The sequence below is a fragment of the Cercospora beticola genome, chromosome 5 (assembly GCF_033473495.1).
Source record: "Cercospora beticola chromosome 5, complete sequence".
Taxonomy (NCBI): domain Eukaryota; kingdom Fungi; phylum Ascomycota; class Dothideomycetes; order Mycosphaerellales; family Mycosphaerellaceae; genus Cercospora; species Cercospora beticola.
In genome coordinates, this window is record NC_088939.1 from 1,325,515 (window position 1) to 1,346,646 (window position 21,132).

Genomic DNA, 21,132 nt, shown 5'->3' on the forward strand with positions numbered 1-21,132 from the left:
GTCGGCGGCGAGGGGAGAGGAGGTGATGGAGAAGATGGATTGTTCGGACTTGCGTCTGGAAGGGAGGACAAGAGTTGTTGAAAGGCGCTTCAACATTGCACCATGAGCGGCAACATGATTCGTACGGCAGCTCTCGATAGCAGAGATGCGACGCAAGGAAGTCGCGCGTCCGCCGTTACAAAAATGCTTGGCGATAGCTGCCGCCTGACTCGCGTAACTATGTCACGACGCCCGACAACTGGTGGACAGAGCTCCATTATTGTGAGCTCCGTCGTACTTTCAATCATACGTCCGCACTCGCTCTCGCCAGAAACACACCTGTATCGAATCCATTTTTGGTCACAGATCACCTATAATCACCGCCCACCATGTCGTCCGGCGCGGTAGGCCTCATTCACTTCTAATACCGCCTGCCCAGACTAACATGAGCTATTGCTGCACAGGGCCGCGAACCCGTCTTCCCAACCCGTCAGTCCCTCGGGCTTATGAAATCCAAATTGAAAGGCGCACAAACTGGCCATGACCTGCTCAAACGCAAATCCGAAGCCCTCACCAAACGTTTCCGCGAAATCACCCGCCGAATCGATGAAGCCAAGCGAAAGATGGGTCGTGTCATGCAGATCGCCGCCTTCAGTATGGCAGAAGTGACATATGCGGTTGGCAACTCCGGTTTCAGTTATCAGATTCTAGAGGGGGCGAGAAGTGCCAAGTTTCGGATCAAGACGAGGCAGGAGAACGTCAGTGGTGTGTTTCTGCCGCAATTCGAGAGTTACCAGCATGAGGGGGCGAGCGAGTATGCGATGACGGGGTTGGGTAAGGGAGGACAACAGGTGCAGAAGTGCAGGGAAACGTACACAAGAGCAGTGGAGACGTTGGTCGAGCTGGCGAGTCTGCAGACGGCTTTTGTGGTGTTGGATGAGGTGATCAAGGTGGTGAATCGAAGAGTAAATGCTATGTGGGTATATCTGGACCTACTTGATTGGAAATATGCTGACATTTTGGTTATAGTGAACACGTTATCATACCGCGGACGGAGAACACGATCAAATATATCAACTCGGAACTGGACGAGATGGATCGAGAGGAGTTCTTCAGGTTGAAGAAGGTGAAGGGGTTGAAGGAGCGAGCGGCGGCAGCTGAAGAAGAGCAGAGGAAGAAGCAAGCACTGAAAGATAAGGCTGAGGGCAAAGAGAATGTCACAGAAGAAGAACAGCAACAAGCCAAGGATATATTAGGAGAAGAGAAGGATGAGGATGTCATCTTCTAAACGTATTCTTCGGTCACCAGGGTTTTGGCAGTAGCTTGTTGCGGACGACTCGGACGACATACAGTACTCTTTACCCCTTTTATACTGTCCATGCCACAGACAAAGATTTGCGGACGCTCAAGGTATGTTCGTGAGGCAATTCGACCAGAGAACTGGGGAGACATTTCGAACGAATAGAGGAGGCAGGCCGGCACACCATTGTGGCTCACTACCCATGCCGAGGAGTTTCGATTTCGTGCATGCGGAGACGAATTCGGCTTCCTTCTCGTGACTGCAAGTCGCTCTGTAGATTATAGGCAGCTCATTCATCGTATAGTTGCAGATTCGAATAATGCTGTCGCAATGGGGATGAACAATGGATGGTGTGGAGAAACCGGCTGGCTGCAGGCAGAGATCCTGTTTCGTCACTTTCACGTCGCCTGCCGTGTCCTGGCACCACCTGCAGGGCCGGGGTTGACAGCTTCTGCTCATGCGAACATCTCGTCTGCTGTGCGGTCGATGAAAGCGATGAAGTTGAACGTCTGGCCAAGTCGTTGCTGCAGTCGCGCACGGCGGCTCAAGCGAGCTCCGAAACTCTGCTGACCACAGCATGCCGGTCCGTTGAGAACCGCGTGTCGACGTGCGTCGCGTTTGCACTTATTAGGACGACGAGGATGTGAAGTGCGACTAATCAGCTACCTCATTGATTGACCATGTCGTAGACCTGCACCACCGAATGAGAGATGCTTGCCTCTCGCGACTGTGAGCATGGAAACTGCGAACGAAGTGCCTGCCGACCTGCGAGCCATCGCCGCGTTCCTGAGTCTTGACGAAAACCCCACGACGATTGTTACACACCTCACCCGAGACGAACAAAACAGTGAAAGAGACTGGCAGGTGGTCTACAGCAACCCAGCTTTCCAGAAGCTCCAGGACTTCGCACGTCAGCTCGAAGACATCCGCCATGCTCTGAACCGCTCGCTCCCCATTGACCAACCTCTAATCGCCCTGCATGGCGAAGTGCTCCACGGAGGATCATGGCAGGCGCGTGTATCAGAAGACTATTGCATTGTAATTGCAAAGGCAAGAGTGGAACAAGTACCCGCTCCAGTGAAGGACGGCATCAGTCATACATCGAAAGCAACAGACTTGGACTGGATACAGTCCGACAGACCAGATCTTTCACCATGGAACAAGTTCTTCCGCGGTTACGATTGGGCGTCTACAAGCCTTGGTCCCATGTCCTCATGGTCGGAAGTGCTGAGACTGTACGTTCTATCCATGATGAGCAATCCTCAGCCTAGGCTGCTCGTGTGGGGCGAGGACATGGCTCTCATATACAACGAGCAAGTCGTCCCGTTGTTAGGCGCAAAACATCCTTCTTGCCTGGGCCAAAACGTCAAACATGCCTTCGCAGAGTCCTGGTCCGAAATTGTGCCTGTGGTTGAAGCTGGCTATGGTGGTGAGGTAAAGAGTGTGAACTGCTTCCCATTACCGATACTACGCCACGGCTTCTTGGAAGAATGCTACTTCGGCTTCACTGCTCTGCCGGTGGTTGACAGAGATGGTCGTAGCTGCGGCATGTTGAGCGAACTGACAGAATCTACAACCCTTGTTACAGCTGAACGCAGGAGATACACCATGAATCAACTCGGTACGCAACTCAACAAGCTCAACGACCTTGCAGAACTGTGGCCCGTCGTGCTCGCGCAGATGAATGCGGCCGAGCTGGACGTGCCCTATGCCATACTATATACTGTTAAAACCGAGGTCACTGAGTCTGTTGCATCCGAGACCACCTCCATGGATTCACGCGCTGCTCTGCCTAAACATGCACAGCTTGTTGGCACTGTTGGGTTGTCGGGAGACCATCCCGGTGTCCCCGATTCATTCCCGCTCTCAGACACCAAAGCAGAAGGGCGGGACATCTGGCAAGCCTGCAACGATGCCTGGAGCTCTGGGGAAATGCTGGTGTTGTCTTCCGAAAACGGCACATTGCCTCCTGAATTGGCCATCGCAGTACCTAATCGTGGCTTCGGTGACCAGGTCAAGATAGCGACAATATCACCTATCAAGGCCATGGCAGGATCCGAACCGCTCGCAATATTGGTCTGGGGTCTCAATCCACGCTCGATATTTGGCGGAGAATACCAAGTGTTTCGCACAGTTTTTATCGACATTCTTGCAAAAGCTGCGGCACTGATTCAGCTGCCCCACGAGCAGCAACGTGCTCAGAAGATCGCTGAGGATGTGAACCACGCTCTTGCGCAGCAATTGCGCTTGACGACATTGAAAGCTGAGAGGAGCGAAGCGAGGTTCAAACGGCTTGCTGACGTCTCACCTACTGGGATGTTCTTGTTCGATGCAAGCGGCCTTCCACTCTACGCGAACGAGCAATGCCTGGAGATGCTGAAAATCACAGAAGCAGAATACCTGGCGATCCGAGACTCCGACGGTCTAGCGGAGAGAGTGCACGAAGAGGACGTGGATGAATACCGAGAGGTCTGGACCACTATGACTGAACGAAAAATGCCAATCACTGCGGAGTTCCGGTTGAGACCGTCCTTGCAAGTAAACAAGCAAGACGGTACAGAGTCAGACACTTGGCTGTCCGTGACGGCTTTCCCAGAGATCGAATCAGATGGTACAGTGTCTTCTATGCAAGGATGGCTCACAGACATTTCCCACAGGAAGTTCAATGAAAAGTTATTGGCGCAGAGACTTGAGGATGCCCTCGAGAACAAAAGACAGACAGAAAACTTCATGGATATGCACAGTCATGAGATCCGCAATCCTCTGAGCGCTATCTTGCAAAGTGAGTACACCATTTGCCCATGCTGTCTCTATTCGTGACGGGAGGCCATGACTGATATGTAATCACCAGGTGCCGACTCAATAGAGACGCTACTCAGTTCCATTGAACTGCCTTTGCACGATGAGAACATGGTGGTCCCCACTCACGTAGGCGAAGACATAATGGATGCCGTGCAAACAATCATATTGTGTGCGCAACATCAAAAAAGGATAGTGGACGACATTCTGTGAGTGCACAAGAAATTCTTGCTTACCTTTGGCGACTAATCTTTGCAGAACATTGTCCAAACTCGACGCCAGTCTGCTCGTCATGTCTCCAGACAAGGTGCAGGTGCCCTCACTTGTAACGAAAGCCTTGAAGATGTACGAAGCCGAGATCGGACGCGCGGGCATCGATGCTCAGCTCTGTATCGAACCAACGTATGACGAACTCGACGTCAACTGGGTCGTGCTTGACTCTAGCCGGTTACTTCAGGTGATCATAAACCTACTGACGAACAGCATCAAGTTCACTCAATATTCCGAGGAGCGGAAGATCAAAATTTGCATCGGCGCTTCGTATCAGAAACCTACAGGAAAGCATCATGGTATTTCATTCATTGAGCCACAACAAATCCGAACGTCTCGCTCGCCAGTCCAAGAATGGCCTGGAGGAGAGGACCTCTACCTTCAATTCGCCGTTTACGATACCGGCCGCGGACTCAGCGAGGACGAGATGAAACTGCTCTTCCAGCGCTTTCGCCAAGCATCGCCGAAGACGTATAAGCAATATGGCGGGAGTGGACTCGGCCTTTACATATCCCGCGAGCTATGCGAGCTGCAGGGCGGGCAGATTGGCGTGTCTTGCGGTAATGGCAAGACGGTCTTCACTTTCTTCGTCAAAGCTAAGCGATGGGTGCCAAGTGAAGAAGAAGACATCGCTGCACTCCCAGTGCCCGTTCGCTATGCGAGTGCTTCCTCGAGCCCCGTGGTGTACAGCAAAGGGGGCAGCACCACATTGAACGATGAAGCTGATCAACTCGGAACACCTCGCGAAGAGAATGGTAATATGATTGAGAACTTCCACCCCAGGCAACAACCATTTGCGCGTCAGCAGTCCTTCGGAGCTGCTAATCAAATGCCCGTTTTCTACACCAGCCAAGTGAAGGCGCGTAAAGATTCTACAGAAAATGGGCAGAAGGCGCTTCACGTGCTCATCGTGGAGGACAACGTAGGATCGCGCCTGCTTGAGAATTACACAGAAAGTAATGCTGATTGCTCTCCAGTTGATCAATCAGAAAGTCATGTCGCAGCAATTGCGTCGCGCGGGCTGCACCGTGCACGTTGCGAACCATGGCATAGAATGCTTGAATTTCCTGGAGAGTTCGACGTACTGCTCATCTACAACACCACTATCCGTGGTCCTACTGGACCTTGAAATGCCCGAGATGGATGGTTTGACGTGCATACGAGAGATTCGACGACGCGAGGCGGCTGGCAGTATTATCTCGCACGTGCCTGTTATCGCTGTGACTGCAAATGCTCGCTCAGAACAGATCAACAACGCTATCGAAGCAGGTATGGATCAAGTCGTGACCAAACCTTTTCGTATCCCAGAGCTGGTGCCACAAATGGAAAGACTAGTGGCCGAGGTTGGAGGTTGAGGCTGCGCATGCTTTGGCCAGTGTATGACCTTCATAGCTTGCCGCCGATACCATTCGACTTCGACTCCAAAAGAGGCTTATACTCTTCGACGAAATCCTTCACTGCTTGCACGAACCCGTCAAGACCCGCATCCGTCAGCACCAAGCTCAAGGCAAGGAACCCACGTCTTGCGATATAATAGCCTTTGCTCAGCAAGAATAAATGCAGCAAGGCAGTCAGCCTGTGATCTTCGTCGGGCATGTCTGCAACTGTCTTTACCTGCTCCGCCGGAGTTTGAGTGAAGTGAAAGCACATCACAGAACCAAGGCCAGTCACCTTCAGCAAGGTGCCTTTACCAGTCTCGTTCAATCTCTTGCGAAGCTCTTCGCCTGTTCGGTGAAGCGCCTCTGCTCGCGCAGGCGTAAAGACCTGCTCCAACCCAGCACTCCCAGCCGCCATGGTCAGGACGTTATTGTTGAACGTCCCCGCATGCGCAAGACCACCCGGCTTCCGAGGATCAAACAATTCCATAATTTCCCGCTTCCCTCCAAAAGCGCCAAACGACATCCCGCCTCCAATGTACTTCCCTAGCGTTGTCAGATCTGGACGACAATCCGGTGGCATATCAGATTGAACCCCGCCTCCGGAGTACATGCGACTTGTCATCACTTCATCATAAATCAGCACCGCTCCCGCCGCAGTTGCGATCTTTCTCAGCTGCACCAAGAATGCCTTATCTGCAGGAATCGCGCCTCCAGATCCGATCATGGGCTCCAAGATGATCGCAGCCAGATCTTGCGCGTTCGCGTCGACTAACGTCTTCACGGATGCAATATCTTTGTACGTAGCGATCAAGTACTCGTGCGGAGCGTTAATTCTGCTGGACACACCTCCGCCAAACAGGAAAACTCCGCCATGATATGCTTCACCAAAGACGAGAACCTTCTTTCTTCCGGTATACACTTTCGCGACTGCGAGAGCCATGAGATTCGCTTCTGTGCCGGAATTGGTGAAACGGAGAAGTTCCATTGTTGGAAAGCGTTGTTGGATGAGAGATGCCAATCTGGCCTCGTCCGAGTGGTGGCCGCCGAAGGAAACGCCTTTTTGCAGGGCTTGGTTTATTGCGGACATGATTGTGGGGTCGGAGTGGCCGTAGAGGCCGGCTGTGTATTCTCCGAGTAGGTCGAGATATTTGTGGCCATCAGCGGAGTGGAGGTGGGCTCCGGAGGCTGAGATTATGTAGAGAGGGAAGGGGGAGTAGAAGAGTACGGTGCGTGTGTTTCCTCCGGGAAGGGCGTTGGTTGCATTTTGGTAGAGAGCTTGACTTTTGGGGTTTTGGAGGGTGAAGGCTTGTTCTAAGGAGGAGAGAGCTTGAGATATGGATTGAGGTGGAGGCATGGTGTAGGATAAAGACGTCGAAGTGGCCGCTTGAGGTTGGTCCGATTGGTAGATATCTCAGAGCTTGATTGCTTCTGTGCTTGATAACGGACGGCTGCTCGATCAATTGTCCTCGTTCTTCATATGTGTAAGCGTGGTTGTCTTGGGTGCCTTTTATAGTAAAGAGCAAAGCCGTCTCTTGCTACGATAAGGCCTAGACGTAGGGCGCGGAGTACATTTTCCCGCTCCCGCCTCCTCCTCCATCTTCCTTTCCCGCGCTTCGCTTTCCCGCTTTCTCGTTTTGCCCGCGTTCTCTACACTACTCTACACATTATGCTACGCTTTCACATATACCAACAAACCTAATGCGCGTGCAAATGAGGCATGCTCAACCAACAAAAACAGCACACCAGGCCACCGCTGGTCTACGTTGATGCTCAGATCCTTCCAGCTGTACATCAGAAACCCACTGCCAGACTTGCAAGGGTATGGACTTTGCTCTGATATATGTTGATTCCCTGATATCGAACTTCTTCGACTGATCCCACGTCTTTGACAGAACCTGATAGTTGAAGCATGTGAAGCATGGCAAGCGTGTCTAGTACGGCAATCACAATTCCTCTGGCCGGACTATCTAACGCTCCTCACACCTTGCTTCGTGACATAAGACACTTTGTCTTGTGCTTTGCCATCGAGTTTCGCGGTTTCGCTGCCATATATCTCCGACATCCTCGTCTTCTGCTGCTATTTAATGCTGGAGATGCTTCCGCTGCTATCCGTCTTCGTGAGTATGGTGATTTCCAACGTGATTTCATCATGTAGGGCAATTTGTATTAGAGCTACCTTACCAAACAGACCCGATTACTGATTATTTCACTTTGATCTTGCTGACTCAGTCCAATTCTATGCCCCGAACAATTGAGAATAACGCAGTATGCTTCTGGAAGCTGCAGCACAAGGGCCGCTCAACATGGCCATTGCTGCAAATCTCACTATCCATCAGGCAAGAGCTGTTTCTATCAGCCCGAATCGGAACAAATTTTTCTCCGTCCAGGTCTCCAGAAGTACATATAACCCCCATCCACCTCATCTCCTACGAAGTCCCAAAACAAGCCTCAACCTGATGGTCATGACCGCATCAACAACATCAATGTCAGACCAACCCTCAACCTCCAAAACCTCCTTCCTCGACCTGCCCCTCGAACTCCGCCGACAAATTTATAGCCTCGCTCTCTCCAACCAAGAAGATCCTCGCTGTCTCCTTTCACAAATCCATTCCATCCCTCGACACTCGCACGTCTGGATCGATCTCCGTCGCTACCATAACGGGAAACCCAATACTCTCACCTATAACTCCCCACCTCTTCTTTCCACATGCCGACAAATTCGTCAAGAAGCTACACCCTGCTATTATTTCAAGACTTCTTTCCGCTTTACGGAAGTTGCGGTTTGTGTTCGATGGCTTGAGAGTTTGGAAGTGGCGCAGCGTGAGGAAGTCAGGGAGATGGTTTATTGTCCGAATCTTATGTCGTGGATGGATCCGAGACGGAGGCCAGTGGGACGAGAGATTTTTGAGAGGGAATGGAAGGTTTTGCGCGAGGGGTTGAGAAAGTTGGGGATGGATAGTAGGAAGGTGTTGAGGGTTTGGGAGGGAGGAGACTTCGTTCTTTTCGGCGGCGATAGTTCGGAGGGAGGGCAGGCGGATCAAGCTGCTCGATAGAGACACAGGCCGATCGTGAAGCTGTGTCAATTTGTGAGAGTGTGCAAACTTATTCTGAAAAATATTGAGATTGCGGATATATATGACGAAAATGTCCTGCAAGATAATACCTTGCCGTCATCATCGATTCCAGCCAAGCGCGCTCGCTGGTTTGCTGTATACACTCGAGTCGTCGCTGAGCACCTCGCCCACTTCCGCTTTCTGTTCAGCTTGGACAGGTCGTGAGAGCTGGCTTTTGGCGCTGGATTGCCACTCTTCCTCGTCACCGAACTTGTCACTCGTCAGACCTGCACTGCCAGGGTGTTTCCAGCCTCGCTCGAGCTGGCGCTCGTAAGAGACTTGGCGCAATCTTTCAGTCTCGGCCTTTGTCAAGTGGAGGTATAGTTCTACTCCGAGGAGGTGAATAGCGAAAGTCAACCACATGGTCGCGCCAAATGAGAGTTGAAAAGTTGCAGCGACCTCTTCGACTCCTTCGGTGGTGTCGGACCAGTTCGCATGCACGACAGCAAGTCCTTCAGGGTTTGCTTGACATGACGGATATTTGTCGAAGTTGCCGCCCGCGCCTTCGATCTGAGCGCAAAGCATAGCAACGTAGTATGAGCCTACTTTCGAGATGACAAGTCCCATGATGACTTGAATAAGGCGTACAGTGATGATACCGCCGGCTATGGCCCAGGTGCGAAGCATCCAAGCACGATGCTGCTCGATCTGCAGGCGCTTGATGTTGATCCAGGCGAGGACTGAGCCGACAGTAGTGAAGATGGCAAAGGCACCGACGGCTGTTTGTGTTGCTAGAGTTCCGCCAAAGGCTCGTCGCGCTATCATGACAGCACCGACATTCCCGACGATGAGGAGAAGGACCACCACGTAGCCGTTGATGCGGTGGAAAAGTCGAGCTTTGTGTCTGATGACTGGCACAAATTGGAAGACGACCAACAGGCTTGCTGGGATCACGCACAGGAGGTGGATTTGGATACCAATGTTGTAGTAGCTCTGACGATACCAGTATGCTTCTCCCGGTGCCGTCCTGGACATGAAGTAGCCATTGACGTTCATGTACGGTGTCCGTGCCAAAGCAAACCCAAAGAGTGCTCCTGCGAAGATGAAGAAGAGGATGAAGTTGTAGCCTTTGTTGAAGCCGACGGGATTGTAGATCTTGCGAAAGAAGGCCACGAAGGCGTTCGGGTGAGGGTTATGCTTGTAGACCGCCATGGCTGATTGGTCCTCGACTGCTCAGTGTGTAGGTGTCGGTCTTTTGGTTGTGTACGAGGGAGGATGGGCCCGTTTCTGCTGCGTTATCCAAGGCATACTTACCTCTCTTATATAGATGCCCATGACGGCGACTATGCGCACTGTAGGCATATGGCTTGGCGACATATCGCGGAATTCCTTCTTGTAGGATGCGATGCGCGCAGAAGTGCGTTGTGCAACATGGGATTGCGAGACTAGGCCCAAAGCGATGTCTTGTGCGAAAGGGTCGCGTTTGCGAAGTGTGCACAGTGTGGTGACGCGCTTTGCGAGCCACGTGTTGCAGGGATCGTCGCCAAGCCGCTAGAAACGAGACACGACTTCGCGTTGCGGCCGTTGCAGCAATCTGACCAGCTTGCTTTTGCTGCGATGATCTGCGTATCACGCCCACCACACAACCCACCCACGCATTGGTTGCATTGGACATGTCTACTGCGGCAAAGATCCCGCGCAACATCGTCTTTGTGCATCCCGATCTTGGTATTGGCGGAGCAGAGCGACTGGTCATTGATGCTGCAGTCGGCCTGCAGGCGCTGGGACACAAAGTCACTATCCTGACCTCTTACCGCGACCGCAATCATTGCTTCGAGGAAGCTCGCGATGGTACGTACCGCTGCCAGTTACGGCCGCGACTCTTTGCTAAGGGCATCAAGGCTGAGACTTCCCTCAAGGCACCCTCGATGTCCGCGTAAGAGGTGACGCTGTCTTTCCGCCCTCGATAGCAGGACGTCTCAGCATCCTATGCACCGTTCTTCGTCAGCTTTCCTTGGTTGCCAGCACCGGAGTGCTATCTACCGAACTCAAGCAGCTTGATCCCGACGTCTTCATCGTCGATCAACTCAGCGCATGCATTCCATTCTTCCGCTTGCTGTACCCGAAGGCGAAGATCCTATTCTACGGCCACTTTCCAGATCAGCTCCTGGTGAAGCAGGAGGCTGGCGTGAAGCAGACGCTGAAGTCGCTGTACCGAGTGCCCTTCGATGCCTTCGAAGGCTGGAGCACTAGCTGCGCAGACGGCATTGTGGTCAACAGCAAGTTCACAAGGAGCGTCTTCAAGTCAACGTTGCCAGGCGTGAAGTCGCGAGAACTTAAAGTAATCTACCCTTGCGTAGACACCAGCACCTCCTCGCACGACCGCAGCAATGCAACTATATGGCCAGATAAGCAGCTGCTGCTCAGTATCAATCGCTTCGAGGGCAAGAAAATGCTGGATCTGGCCATCAAAGCGTATGCTGGCCTCTCGTCTCAGGACCGGGCAAAGGCAAAGCTCGTGCTGGCCGGAGGATACGATCCGCGCAACGCAGAGAACGCCAACACCCACAAACATCTCCAGCATCTCTGTGTGTCGCTCAACCTCACCCACGCGACATTCCGAAGCAACGACACTGCTTTGACCAATCTTTCCAGTGAGGACATGGACGTCTTGTTCCTGCTCTCCATTCCGAACGACCTCAAGTCCCGGCTCCTGAGTTCAGCAAGCTTACTCATTTACACCCCTACCAACGAACACTTTGGTATCGTACCTCTCGAAGCAATGCTGGCCGGAGTACCCGTGCTGGCAACGAACACCGGTGGCCCCTTGGAAACCATCTACGACGGGCGCACAGGCTGGCTGAGGAGCCCCGACAAGATTGAGGAATGGACCAAAGTTATGCAAAAGCCACTGATCCCATCGAGTGCCGACAAGCTGCGTGCCATGGGACAAGCCGGTCGTGCACAGGTGCTATCTCAATTCAGTAGAACGAAGATGGCGCAATCTTTCCACGATGAAGTAGAGCGCCTTGTGCAGAACAATGGCCCGCGTCCTCCAATCGTCGGTCTCGCATCTTTGCTGGCGATGATATTCGCCTTTGTTATCGCGGCTTTGGCTGTCGTACTCGCAGTGACGCGCTTTGTGCCCGCAGCGTAGAATCTGGCGCGAACGTTGATTTTTCAAGCAACATGACTTCGTCAGAGCCACAAGACCGGACATCTTTGCAATTTGGGATTCATCTCCCAAGCCGCTAAGGGGACAGCTGTACGATGCAGGACATTTTCGAACATACTTCGGTGTACTCAGCTCGGAGAACTTGTCTGATGCCTACAGTCTACAGCCCAAATCACCGGACACCTTGGCCGTTGGGATAAAATCGACCTTGTTGGACAAGAGCACTTGGGTCAAAGCGTCACATGATGGCGCATCACACCAGGATTGCCGAGTGGCGATAGTGTCGTCCCATCTCTCCCTCGACAACTACCGGCTGTCCAATTTCAGTATTCATCTTGAAGGCCAAATGTCAAGCGCTGCACGTGTCTCGCTGACGAGGTCGTGTTCTATCAAGTGTCGCAGTACATGGACATCGATCTTCGGTCCTATGGAAGACGACACGCTTATTTGGCTGAGCTGCAATGCATTGGGACAGCATCACACATCCTTTGTCCCGTCATCAAGGAAGTATAGTGCAGTGCAGTGCGTCTTGTCTCGCAGGACTCGCCAAACCCGATAACTTTGCTTAATGTGTATCTCGTCAGCTACTGACATGTCCACGATTTGGCTGGGCGGTAGAAGGCTTTTCATTGTAGGTATTGACAGCTAGCTACCTGAGCTTTTAATAGACCTTTGAGTCAAGGCTCAGCAGTAAGAAATCAATGTGTTCTCAAGCTTTTCTTTACTCGATTTGACATTTGTGTTACTAACATTCTCGATTTGTCGGGCAGGAAATGCGGATTGCAAGTGCAGCCATCCACGCCGCCACAACAGTAACAGAACTAACGCCAAGACCAGCATACCGTATATGCATCACTCGAATACTAATCCTCCTTTACGACCAACTCCGGATCGGATAAGACAACCGTAGAAGTCGGCTTCGGTCGCGCCATGGCTATTCAGTCTGTGACGATGGGGCGTGTTCAGGAGATTATTGCCGGTGAAGCGCTAGGGGATGATTTTCGGAGACCGGGTAGGTCGGTCGAGATTTATACGGTCCAAGGAGGGATGATGAATAGGAAGAAAATCGTACCGGATAGGAAATTCCGTCAGCTGAGGCCGATAGGAAAGCATGTGTTTGATGGTTTCTGGTTCGTTGATGTGGTGTCGAGTCGGGCAAGGTTTTTCTTGGCGGTAGGGGTAGGTGGTGGCCCGGCTGGGAAGGTGATTCGAGTTGAGTATTGGTCTTCAATTTTTTTCCAAGTAGTTAAGTGTGCTGCGTACAGAAATCCATCTCAGTCGTTGTCGAATATGGGAACATACATGTTGTTCTTCTGGCCAGCTGGCACAGCTGAGTATTGCTCGTCCACCCTTCCTCCCAGTCTCTCTTCTTTGCAATAAATTCCCAATGTCAAATAAACAAATCCAACTGAGTGGCACCCATCCCGCTTCCTTCGCGTCCAATATCCTCTTTCCCTTGCAACCCATCCCCAATCTCAAACAAACAAATCCAACTCCAAACCCTCCACAGATCCATCCGTATTCCTCCTAACATTAACCCGAAACCTCAGCTTTTCCATCGACTCATGCACCGCAACCTTCTCCCCAGCCCCCAACTCCCTTGCACAAGTCCTCAAAACACTCCTGCACAATCGCGCAGTCATCCTCAACTTCCATCGCATCGCCGCTAATTCCGGAGAGCCCGCTGGGAGGCTCAAATCAATAACCCTGCTCACATTAATGCAGCGCACAGCAGCCCTATGCTCGTCCGAGAGACCCGTCAACCAGGTTACAAGCCTTCCAGGATTAAGCCAAGGGACAGTAAAATGTGTGAGGTTGTAGTGTTTTTCGCCGAATTGTTTACGGCTTAGTTTGTCGATTTGTAGTTGTTTTGGTGGTTTGTATTTGCGATCGAGTTTGATTTCGGTCTCGTCGGGGGTCATGACGAGGTCGTAGATGTCGTTGAAAAGCTCTGTGGGTAGATTGTGCATGCGTTGGTTGAGCTCTGCGGCCTGTTCTTCGTGGGTTTTGATGATTGGTGTCATTGTGTGGTAGTTGCGGTAGGCCATTCTTGATACTCGTTTCGGTCGAAGTTTTTGGTCGGTGGTGAAGCGATCGAATATGGTGTAGACGTGTGAGTGTGAGTGTACGATCAAGTGGCTGCGGTGTGTTGCTTATATTTTTGCTGCTTTGAGGCCGCATTTTGCAACGTTGTTTGGTACTGCTGCACGTAAGTTGTGAAAGTTTTGAAGTAGATTTGAGGACACCGGGCCCAGCCAGACGTCTTCCTATGTCTGCACACACAATTGTATGCTGACCTGAAGACGCGGCCAGTGGTACCCGTCATTTGTTTGATTACACGGTCGGCGCCATTCCGTGCGAAAGCAGCCAACACGGTTCGGATACCGCTCAATTCGCCTCCCTTCGTGCCTCTTCTTCTTAGCAGAGCCTCAAGCATGCCGCCACCAAGCCTCCACGGATCCATTCTGATGGAAACGTCTGACGAACACTCGAACGCGAAGCCAACGCATCGATCGAGGCGAGGCGCCTTTCACCTCCTTCTTCAAGATATCCTTACATGTCCCCACTTGGTTGTAGCACCTCTGAGCCGATACCTCCGTCCACGGAGGCACCGGCGTTCCGAACCGGTTAACTCTCCAACGATAGTCGATCTCAACAATGCCGGAAATACTGATGCATCGCACAAAAGATCGATGCTTCCTACTGAGGCTCGACAACCAGGCTGCGACTCTAGCGGTTTCGGCTTCCTTCATGTCCAAACCCTTCGAGATGATATTCTTGTAGCCTTGGTAGTCCTTATCCAGTTCCAAGCCAGTGAAGACCGTGTTCTTGTAGTAGTCCTCGGCAAACTCTTCGCGAGTCGCCCAGTCGACCTGTAGCTGGACCGGCGGTCTGTAATCTCGATCGATTTTGACCTCGCCTTCTTCCTCGACGAGCATGAAGAAGTCGAAGATCTCGTCGAAGAGCTCGACTGGGAGGCTGTGGACCAGTTCGCGAAAGCGCGCCGCCTCTTCGTTGGAGTCGGCCATCTTGTGACAAGTCGGTGATGATGTTTGTCGACGCGAAAATATAGTCAGTGGTGAAGCAAGTAAATACCTACAGTGGGGAGGTGCAGACGCAGATGCACGTGCACATAACGTCGCATTCACCTTCCACCTTTTACTGCGGTGCCGTTGCCGCACTGGTGAATGTTCCTGCTGCAAGTGAGCTGTGACGATTCCAAGCAGAGCAGGATCCAAAATCCCTTCGAGGCCGACAGGTCGCGCGGACTGGCCCTAGTGTCTGAATATTCAATTATGTGCTATCGCTAAAAACGCAGGCAGTCGTTTCAATCGTGTTCAGTAGACCAAAATATCACTCGTATGCTGACCCCACGCATTCACAAACCCACCTGAAAAGCCTACAGAATCAATCCAGCGCCGAAAACAGCAGCCGCAACAGCACCACCCACAGGGCCGAATGTAGCCTTTGCCGCGAGACCACTGCTCGTAGATGAAGCGCCGCCAGATCCAGTCGTCAGCGAGCCACTTCCTGGGCGATTAGCTCCAGCAGCAGGCTTGATGGCCAGATTCTGAATCTCCGCGCCATTAGCGGCGTACACTGCCACTTGCACGGCAGTCTGCGTGATTGCGACGATGCTGCCCTTTGGTGCGTTGGAAATGCCATTCGAGATCAAGTCTTCGCCACCAGATGGCACATCTGGGACGTCGAAGTCGCTGCTGAAGTCACTGCTCGAGATAAGATCGGAACTGCAGTCAGGTGCTTGCAGATCAGTCGCTGTCTGGTTTCGTGTCGTAATGAGTGTGATGTCGAGTTTGTTGTACTGATCCTGGAGGGTGTTGTAGTCCGCCAGAAGTGTGAGCGTGCCATTGTCGTTCTCCTGGACAATGCCGTAGTTCGATGGCTCCTCTGTCCATTCGTAGACCAAGCCGCCGGACATCACAGTCATCTGTTCTCCGTAGAGTACCGGCACTTCGTCAAAGACACGCGGCGCAGGAACATTGCAGCCATACTCCGAGAAGAAGACCGGGATTGTAGTATTGCCGAACCACTCTACCAGCACATCATAGCCAGAAGTAGTGTAGCTGGAATCGCTACCACACCACGAGTAGCTGTTCAAGCCGAAAAAGTCGGAGCGCGACATATCTTCTCCATCCTGGGCATTGTTGCATTGCAGGTATGACCATGTATCCTTCAGAACTTCTTGCACCTGTGCAGCCGAGTAGCCGACTGGAATTGTGCGTGGGGCATGATTCTTGATGTAGTTCTTCAGATCGCGCTGCACAGCTCTGATATATGGTGGGTTGTCCTCCGCAGTCGGCACATCGTTGATAATCTCATTTCCTGCAAAGAAGCCGAGTGTGTTCGGATAGTCCTTGAAGGCTTCCACCACTGTGAAGATGTGTTCGAGGTATTCGCTGGTGTAGGTGCTAGACGGGTTCGAGCGGTCGATGTGCTGTCCGGACAGCGGCGAGTTTACATCGATGAGCAGGTAGATGCCGACTGAGTTGAAAATGGACACGCATTCGTCGTGGTTCTCCGTCGGGTCCACGTTGTACGACCGGATTGTGTTGATACCCAGCGACTGCATCAGCGCAGCATCTCTTAGGCATACTGTGGCGTTGCTCAACGGGTCGCCTCTGCCAGTTCCGTATGCATCTTGTCCACCAGGCTGATAGTCCACACCGACGATCATGAACCGCTCTCCAGTCTTCGTTATCACAAACTGCTGCTGCTGGACTTCGACCGGGTCCACGGCGGCGGCGAGGGTCGCGAGGGCGGAGAGCCCTGCGAGAAGATACTGGACATGGTCAATGTTTGGTTCGGCATGTTTGCAGCATGTCGCGACCTACCGATCGCATGGTGTTGGCGCCGAGAAAACGGTATGGCGATAAGCTTCGCTGATCCTGGATCCTGCCCTGTCCAAGCGTGCGCGTCCCTGTTGCTCAACCAACTCTCGCAATAACGAATGACTTCCAGCTCCAATTGCGGGACTGGGCAATGCAATATCGAGCGAATGTGTTGTTGATGGAAAGTGCACAGAGCAGTGGCGGGGGATGGCGCGCCAATGCAGGAAGGTTGGCTGGTGAGCATGAGCTGTCATCCTCCGCTGCGGCTGTCCCGCCGCCACCAAGACAATAACAACAGCGAGCACGAGCTGCCGAAAGTGGCTCGAAAGAGCATCAAGTTCACCGACCGAATGTCGTCGCTGAGGACTCGCAGTCTTGTCTGCAGTCGGCCACTATGCTTCGTACTGACATGCCTTCGCAGACTACAACCTTTGAGTCCGCTCCTGCAAGCCCACGCCGCCCAATGAGAGTATTTTGAACTAACGCCGCATGCTCACAAGGCCATCTCGAAGGCGGCGTGCTCTCTGAACGAACGTCGTAAAGCCGAATAGAGCGCTCTCACTGATCTGGCGGTTGATTGCGAGGCTCTACTTTCACTCGTATCCACAGCTTCCAGGGATGAACTCTTATGCTACCTTCAGGCCATCTCATTCCTCTGGCAATTCTCGGGCAAAGATGCGGTCGATCGAACTGATGCGCACTCATGTTCGAAGCGTAGTGTATTGCTGAAATCTGGCAATGGAGCCCCACGCATTGTCTGCGGAGGGCCACGGAAGCGACTGACCATGGTAGCATTTCGCAGCCAAGATATCTGCAACACACTCAAAGCAACTCACTGAGCAGGATAGACGAGCATCGCGACAAGAGTGCTGGCTCAAAAATGCATTCGTCCAGAGCGTTCAGCATTCTTGATAAAGACCCACCTCGCCCACGATATCTCGAAGGGTTTTGGCGTCGACAAGCACGGAAAATCGAGGCGGTGCTCTCATGTTTTGCGTTAAGGGGAACGCCAATTATGAATGACATTGGAACAGTCGTGCGCTTTACTATCCAGAAAGGCAGAGGCACTTCGAAACTGCACAAGCAGCGCATCTCCTTCTTCGAACTCCCAGCAGAAGTCAGGAACACAATCTACCACTATGCGCTCAGCGTCCCTGAAGGGTTGCCTATTGGTGTCGAACGGGTTCCACATTTAGGACCTCCATTGTTGTCTGCAAGCGCCAGAATTCGAGAGGAAGGATCGATCATATATTACCGCTCGAACGAATTCCAGGCACAGGATGTCGATTGCGCCGTTGACTTTCTGAAGTCCTTGTGCGTTTGCGCTCTGCCACTTCTACGAGCGATCCGAATCCCCCTCCACGGCTCCCATCGTGGTGACTTCACGCAGTATCTGAGTCAGGAGCAAGTTCAACGGCATCATCTTTGCTGGAGACTGCTTCAATCCGGACTCTTCTCTGCGGGACTTCGCGACGACTGCATCTCTCTGGGCTTCGACAATCACTACTACAATACAACCGCCGACCATTATTGCGAGAGTCTTCCTGTCTCTTTGCTCTATCTGTCGAGATACCAGTTTGATCTGCTGGCCTTCATGCTGACCAGCTCACCCCCAAAGAACTGGAGCGATGTCCATGTAATGCGTGCCATCGTTAAAAATTCTGATTCGCCTCGCTTGCTGCCGGCCAAGCGCTTGGAGGCTGCGCGGCGTCATGCGCATCAGTTCCCGTGCAAAGATCTGTGTGAGGACTGTTTGCAGTCGCCAGAGGCAATGGCCAATCCACAAGTGCTATACTGCGAATCTGAGCTTCACTGTCAGATGGAATTGCCACCGACTCCAGAGTGCCCGGGCAGTTACCACGTGCCAGTGGCAGCGCACCTCAATAAGCACTTTATTGACGTGCCTGGTCAACCGAGGAGTAAATCCCGCATGGCGTCGCGGCTGCGTTGCGCAAAATGTGATCACGCTGCTCGAAGAACTTTTCCGTGGCTGCGCTTTGCTGGGTATGGCGCTCGCCGATGAGAACCAGGAGAGGACTTCTCGAAACTCAACGTCGACCAACATCGGAATGAAGTAACCTCACGGAAGCAAGTTCACGGACTGCTGAGCCACCTAAATACCGTCAGAAGTATTTCAGAGTCAGCATCAACCATTTTGCTCGTGCTCGGGAACAAGACGCCCTCGAGATACTTCTCTCAAAGTGCTACATACGTTGCAATGGGACAAAGGGTTGTGTTGGAGCAGCTGGCAGTCCTAAAATGGGCCATGCGTCAAACCTGTGTTGGACTTATATGACCAGGAAGGTGAAATGCGGCACACTAATGGCTACAGCATCGCGGCTTGTGCCCACACCAGGAGATCTCACAGGCAGTATCTAGAGACAAGACACATGTGGGCAGGAAACGAGTGATCTGTTCCGATCATTGAAAAATAAAGTCGCGAAAGTATGTATTCCTGCTACTCACTAGCACCTCAAGGAAGCTCAATTCAGACTTTCGTAGTGGACCAGATGTCACAATCATCTGCAACTTGACAACATCAATCCATCATTGCCGTCCATGCAACCTGCAACCATATAGACCAAGCCATTGCGTGCTTCATGTCAATACGAGAACCCAAGCCCGAACGTCCGCAGTATGACGCACTGCCACACCAATGTCTTGAACCTTCTTGCTATCTTTACCATCTCTATAGCTGCTGAGCTCGTATTTAGAAGCACACCACAACATCATGGTCTCACGATCGCTGGGGCGTGTGGGTATCCGAGACAAGTGTGACACTTTAACGTGACATTTGGGCAAGTTCAGGAGGCGTGAGGTCGCACTAGTCGAACGTCATTGCAAGGATACAATGCCGACACAACGGTGTGAGCACCGAACATGCTGGCTATGCTGGGATCATAAGTATTACCAGGATTGCAACACTGGTCTAGAGGGAACTCCAATTTTAATCATTTGGCTAGAATAAACCAAAACAATAAGAAAGCAGAACCCTACCCACAAAGTTACACTTTCTTTGAACTTCACCTCACCTCACATCAAATCCAACTAAACCTACCTCCAGAACAACCGTAACCACCAGACAAAATGCGTGCCTCCATCCTCGCCTCCGCTGCGACTCTCCTCGTCGCCACACAAGCCCGCATCGTCGGCTTCTACGCACCAAACACCGCAGCACCAGGCACCAAAGTCAGACTCGAAATCCAAACCGAAAACTTCTCCCAATCAATCGAAGATGTCGCCATGTCTTTCGGTTTGACCACAGGAAACGGTGCCACCCTCGGCTCCCTCGGCCAGCTCATCAGCACCAAGATCCTGGGCGCAGGTAGGTTTTCATCTTTCGCGTCCAACGACAAAGACAATCCAGTGTCACTGACTAAATCTTGCAGATCTCTCCAACACCTTGGAGAACATCACACACATCATTGAGATTCCCGCCGATGCGACTCCGGGTCCAGCTATTATTCAAGGCGCACACTTCTCGTTGACTGGTGCTGTGTATAGCCCGCTGGTTGAAGTTTATTACGCCAATATCACTATTGGTCAGGGTAACAATTTCCCTCTTGTGCAGAGCGCGAGAATCCCGCAGGTCGACAACTAGATGGTGCGACTGAGGAGCTTAGGCATGCATGATTTGAGCGTTTGTGCTGGAAATGCTTGTATATATTTGAACATTTTGTCGGCAGACTTGAAGGGCAGGGCCAATGATTGAGGAGTTATGCATCATGTAGCAATGCAATTTCCTCTCGAGATGTCGAGGTCTTGCGAGCGACTATGGCGTATTTCAGCGCACCAAATTTTTTTTGCAGACGGCGACAAAATGGCACTTGGAGAATCGTGCAAGCAGACCGGGGGTAAACTTTGTAGAGGTGATTGGATGCCCAATCGTAGATGTTCATACCGCAATGAGCCACATTCAGCTCGTGGCGGAATCGATCATGCTGTTCACAGTCACTCGCGACCCAGCACATGTCAGTGACCAACTCCTCGTGCATACAGCACCTGAGCATTGACTAAAGATCAAGTCACATTCTTCTATCGTGACAGTGCCTCTTATCTAGCTTGCTGCGAGCGCCATGCCATCCAAGATTCCGGCCGAGTCATGCCATGAGGCAGAAGCGTATTCCTCGATCGTTGGGCTCTACAATGTAGATAGATTGAGAGATTCATGATAGTTTTTCTGAGCGACTGTGTCGCGTGGCGAATACGCAGGAATTAACAGACGATCTCCAAGATCTTCTGACCTCAAGACTGCGCTCGATTTGGCTCTTTTGCGAGGTTGCGATTGCCTGTTGCTGATTGCTCGCACCAAGAGTCATAATATTGC

The 21,132-nt window shown here is 52.1% G+C and overlaps 9 protein-coding genes across 9 annotated transcripts; 4 read left to right on the plus strand and 5 right to left on the minus strand.

Annotated features, from left to right (window-relative positions):
- Positions 1-368: 368 nt before the first annotated feature.
- On the plus strand, positions 369-1,267 carry VMA8 (H(+)-transporting V1 sector ATPase subunit D; the record flags this gene model as incomplete). The annotated part of the gene is made up of 3 exons (XM_023599951.2): positions 369-383; positions 444-955; positions 1,009-1,267. 3 exons carry the CDS (start codon positions 369-371, stop codon positions 1,265-1,267), a joined length of 786 nt encoding a protein of 261 aa, XP_023449827.1.
- A 747-nt stretch (positions 1,268-2,014) lies between these two features.
- Positions 2,015-5,703, plus strand: RHO25_007774 (uncharacterized protein; the record flags this gene model as incomplete). Its single annotated transcript, XM_023599952.2, has 4 exons — positions 2,015-4,061; positions 4,131-4,287; positions 4,337-5,270; positions 5,326-5,703. The coding sequence occupies 4 exons, from the start codon at positions 2,015-2,017 to the stop codon at positions 5,701-5,703; spliced, it is 3,516 nt and encodes a 1,171-aa protein (XP_023449828.1).
- A 31-nt stretch (positions 5,704-5,734) lies between these two features.
- On the minus strand, positions 5,735-7,081 carry RHO25_007775 (uncharacterized protein; the record flags this gene model as incomplete). Its single annotated transcript, XM_065602979.1, has 1 exon — positions 5,735-7,081. One exon carries the CDS (start codon positions 7,079-7,081, stop codon positions 5,735-5,737), a length of 1,347 nt encoding a protein of 448 aa, XP_065459051.1.
- Positions 7,082-8,900: 1,819 nt separating this feature from the next.
- RHO25_007776 (uncharacterized protein) lies at positions 8,901-9,992 on the minus strand (the record flags this gene model as incomplete). The annotated part of the gene is made up of 1 exon (XM_023599953.1): positions 8,901-9,992. One exon carries the CDS (start codon positions 9,990-9,992, stop codon positions 8,901-8,903), a length of 1,092 nt encoding a protein of 363 aa, XP_023449682.1.
- Positions 9,993-10,453: 461 nt separating this feature from the next.
- RHO25_007777 (uncharacterized protein) lies at positions 10,454-11,937 on the plus strand (the record flags this gene model as incomplete). The annotated part of the gene is made up of 2 exons (XM_023599954.2): positions 10,454-10,631; positions 10,700-11,937. The coding sequence occupies 2 exons, from the start codon at positions 10,454-10,456 to the stop codon at positions 11,935-11,937; spliced, it is 1,416 nt and encodes a 471-aa protein (XP_023449681.1).
- Positions 11,938-13,621: 1,684 nt separating this feature from the next.
- On the minus strand, positions 13,622-13,979 carry RHO25_007778 (uncharacterized protein; the record flags this gene model as incomplete). Its single annotated transcript, XM_065602980.1, has 2 exons — positions 13,622-13,639; positions 13,686-13,979. 2 exons carry the CDS (start codon positions 13,977-13,979, stop codon positions 13,622-13,624), a joined length of 312 nt encoding a protein of 103 aa, XP_065459052.1.
- A 405-nt stretch (positions 13,980-14,384) lies between these two features.
- On the minus strand, positions 14,385-14,984 carry RHO25_007779 (uncharacterized protein; the record flags this gene model as incomplete). Its single annotated transcript, XM_023599955.2, has 1 exon — positions 14,385-14,984. One exon carries the CDS (start codon positions 14,982-14,984, stop codon positions 14,385-14,387), a length of 600 nt encoding a protein of 199 aa, XP_023449684.1.
- Positions 14,985-15,355: 371 nt separating this feature from the next.
- Positions 15,356-16,817, minus strand: RHO25_007780 (uncharacterized protein; the record flags this gene model as incomplete). The annotated part of the gene is made up of 2 exons (XM_023599956.2): positions 15,356-16,756; positions 16,809-16,817. The coding sequence occupies 2 exons, from the start codon at positions 16,815-16,817 to the stop codon at positions 15,356-15,358; spliced, it is 1,410 nt and encodes a 469-aa protein (XP_023449683.1).
- A 3,075-nt stretch (positions 16,818-19,892) lies between these two features.
- RHO25_007781 (uncharacterized protein) lies at positions 19,893-20,406 on the plus strand (the record flags this gene model as incomplete). The annotated part of the gene is made up of 2 exons (XM_023599957.2): positions 19,893-20,130; positions 20,195-20,406. 2 exons carry the CDS (start codon positions 19,893-19,895, stop codon positions 20,404-20,406), a joined length of 450 nt encoding a protein of 149 aa, XP_023449678.1.
- Between the last annotated feature and the right edge of the window lie 726 nt (positions 20,407-21,132).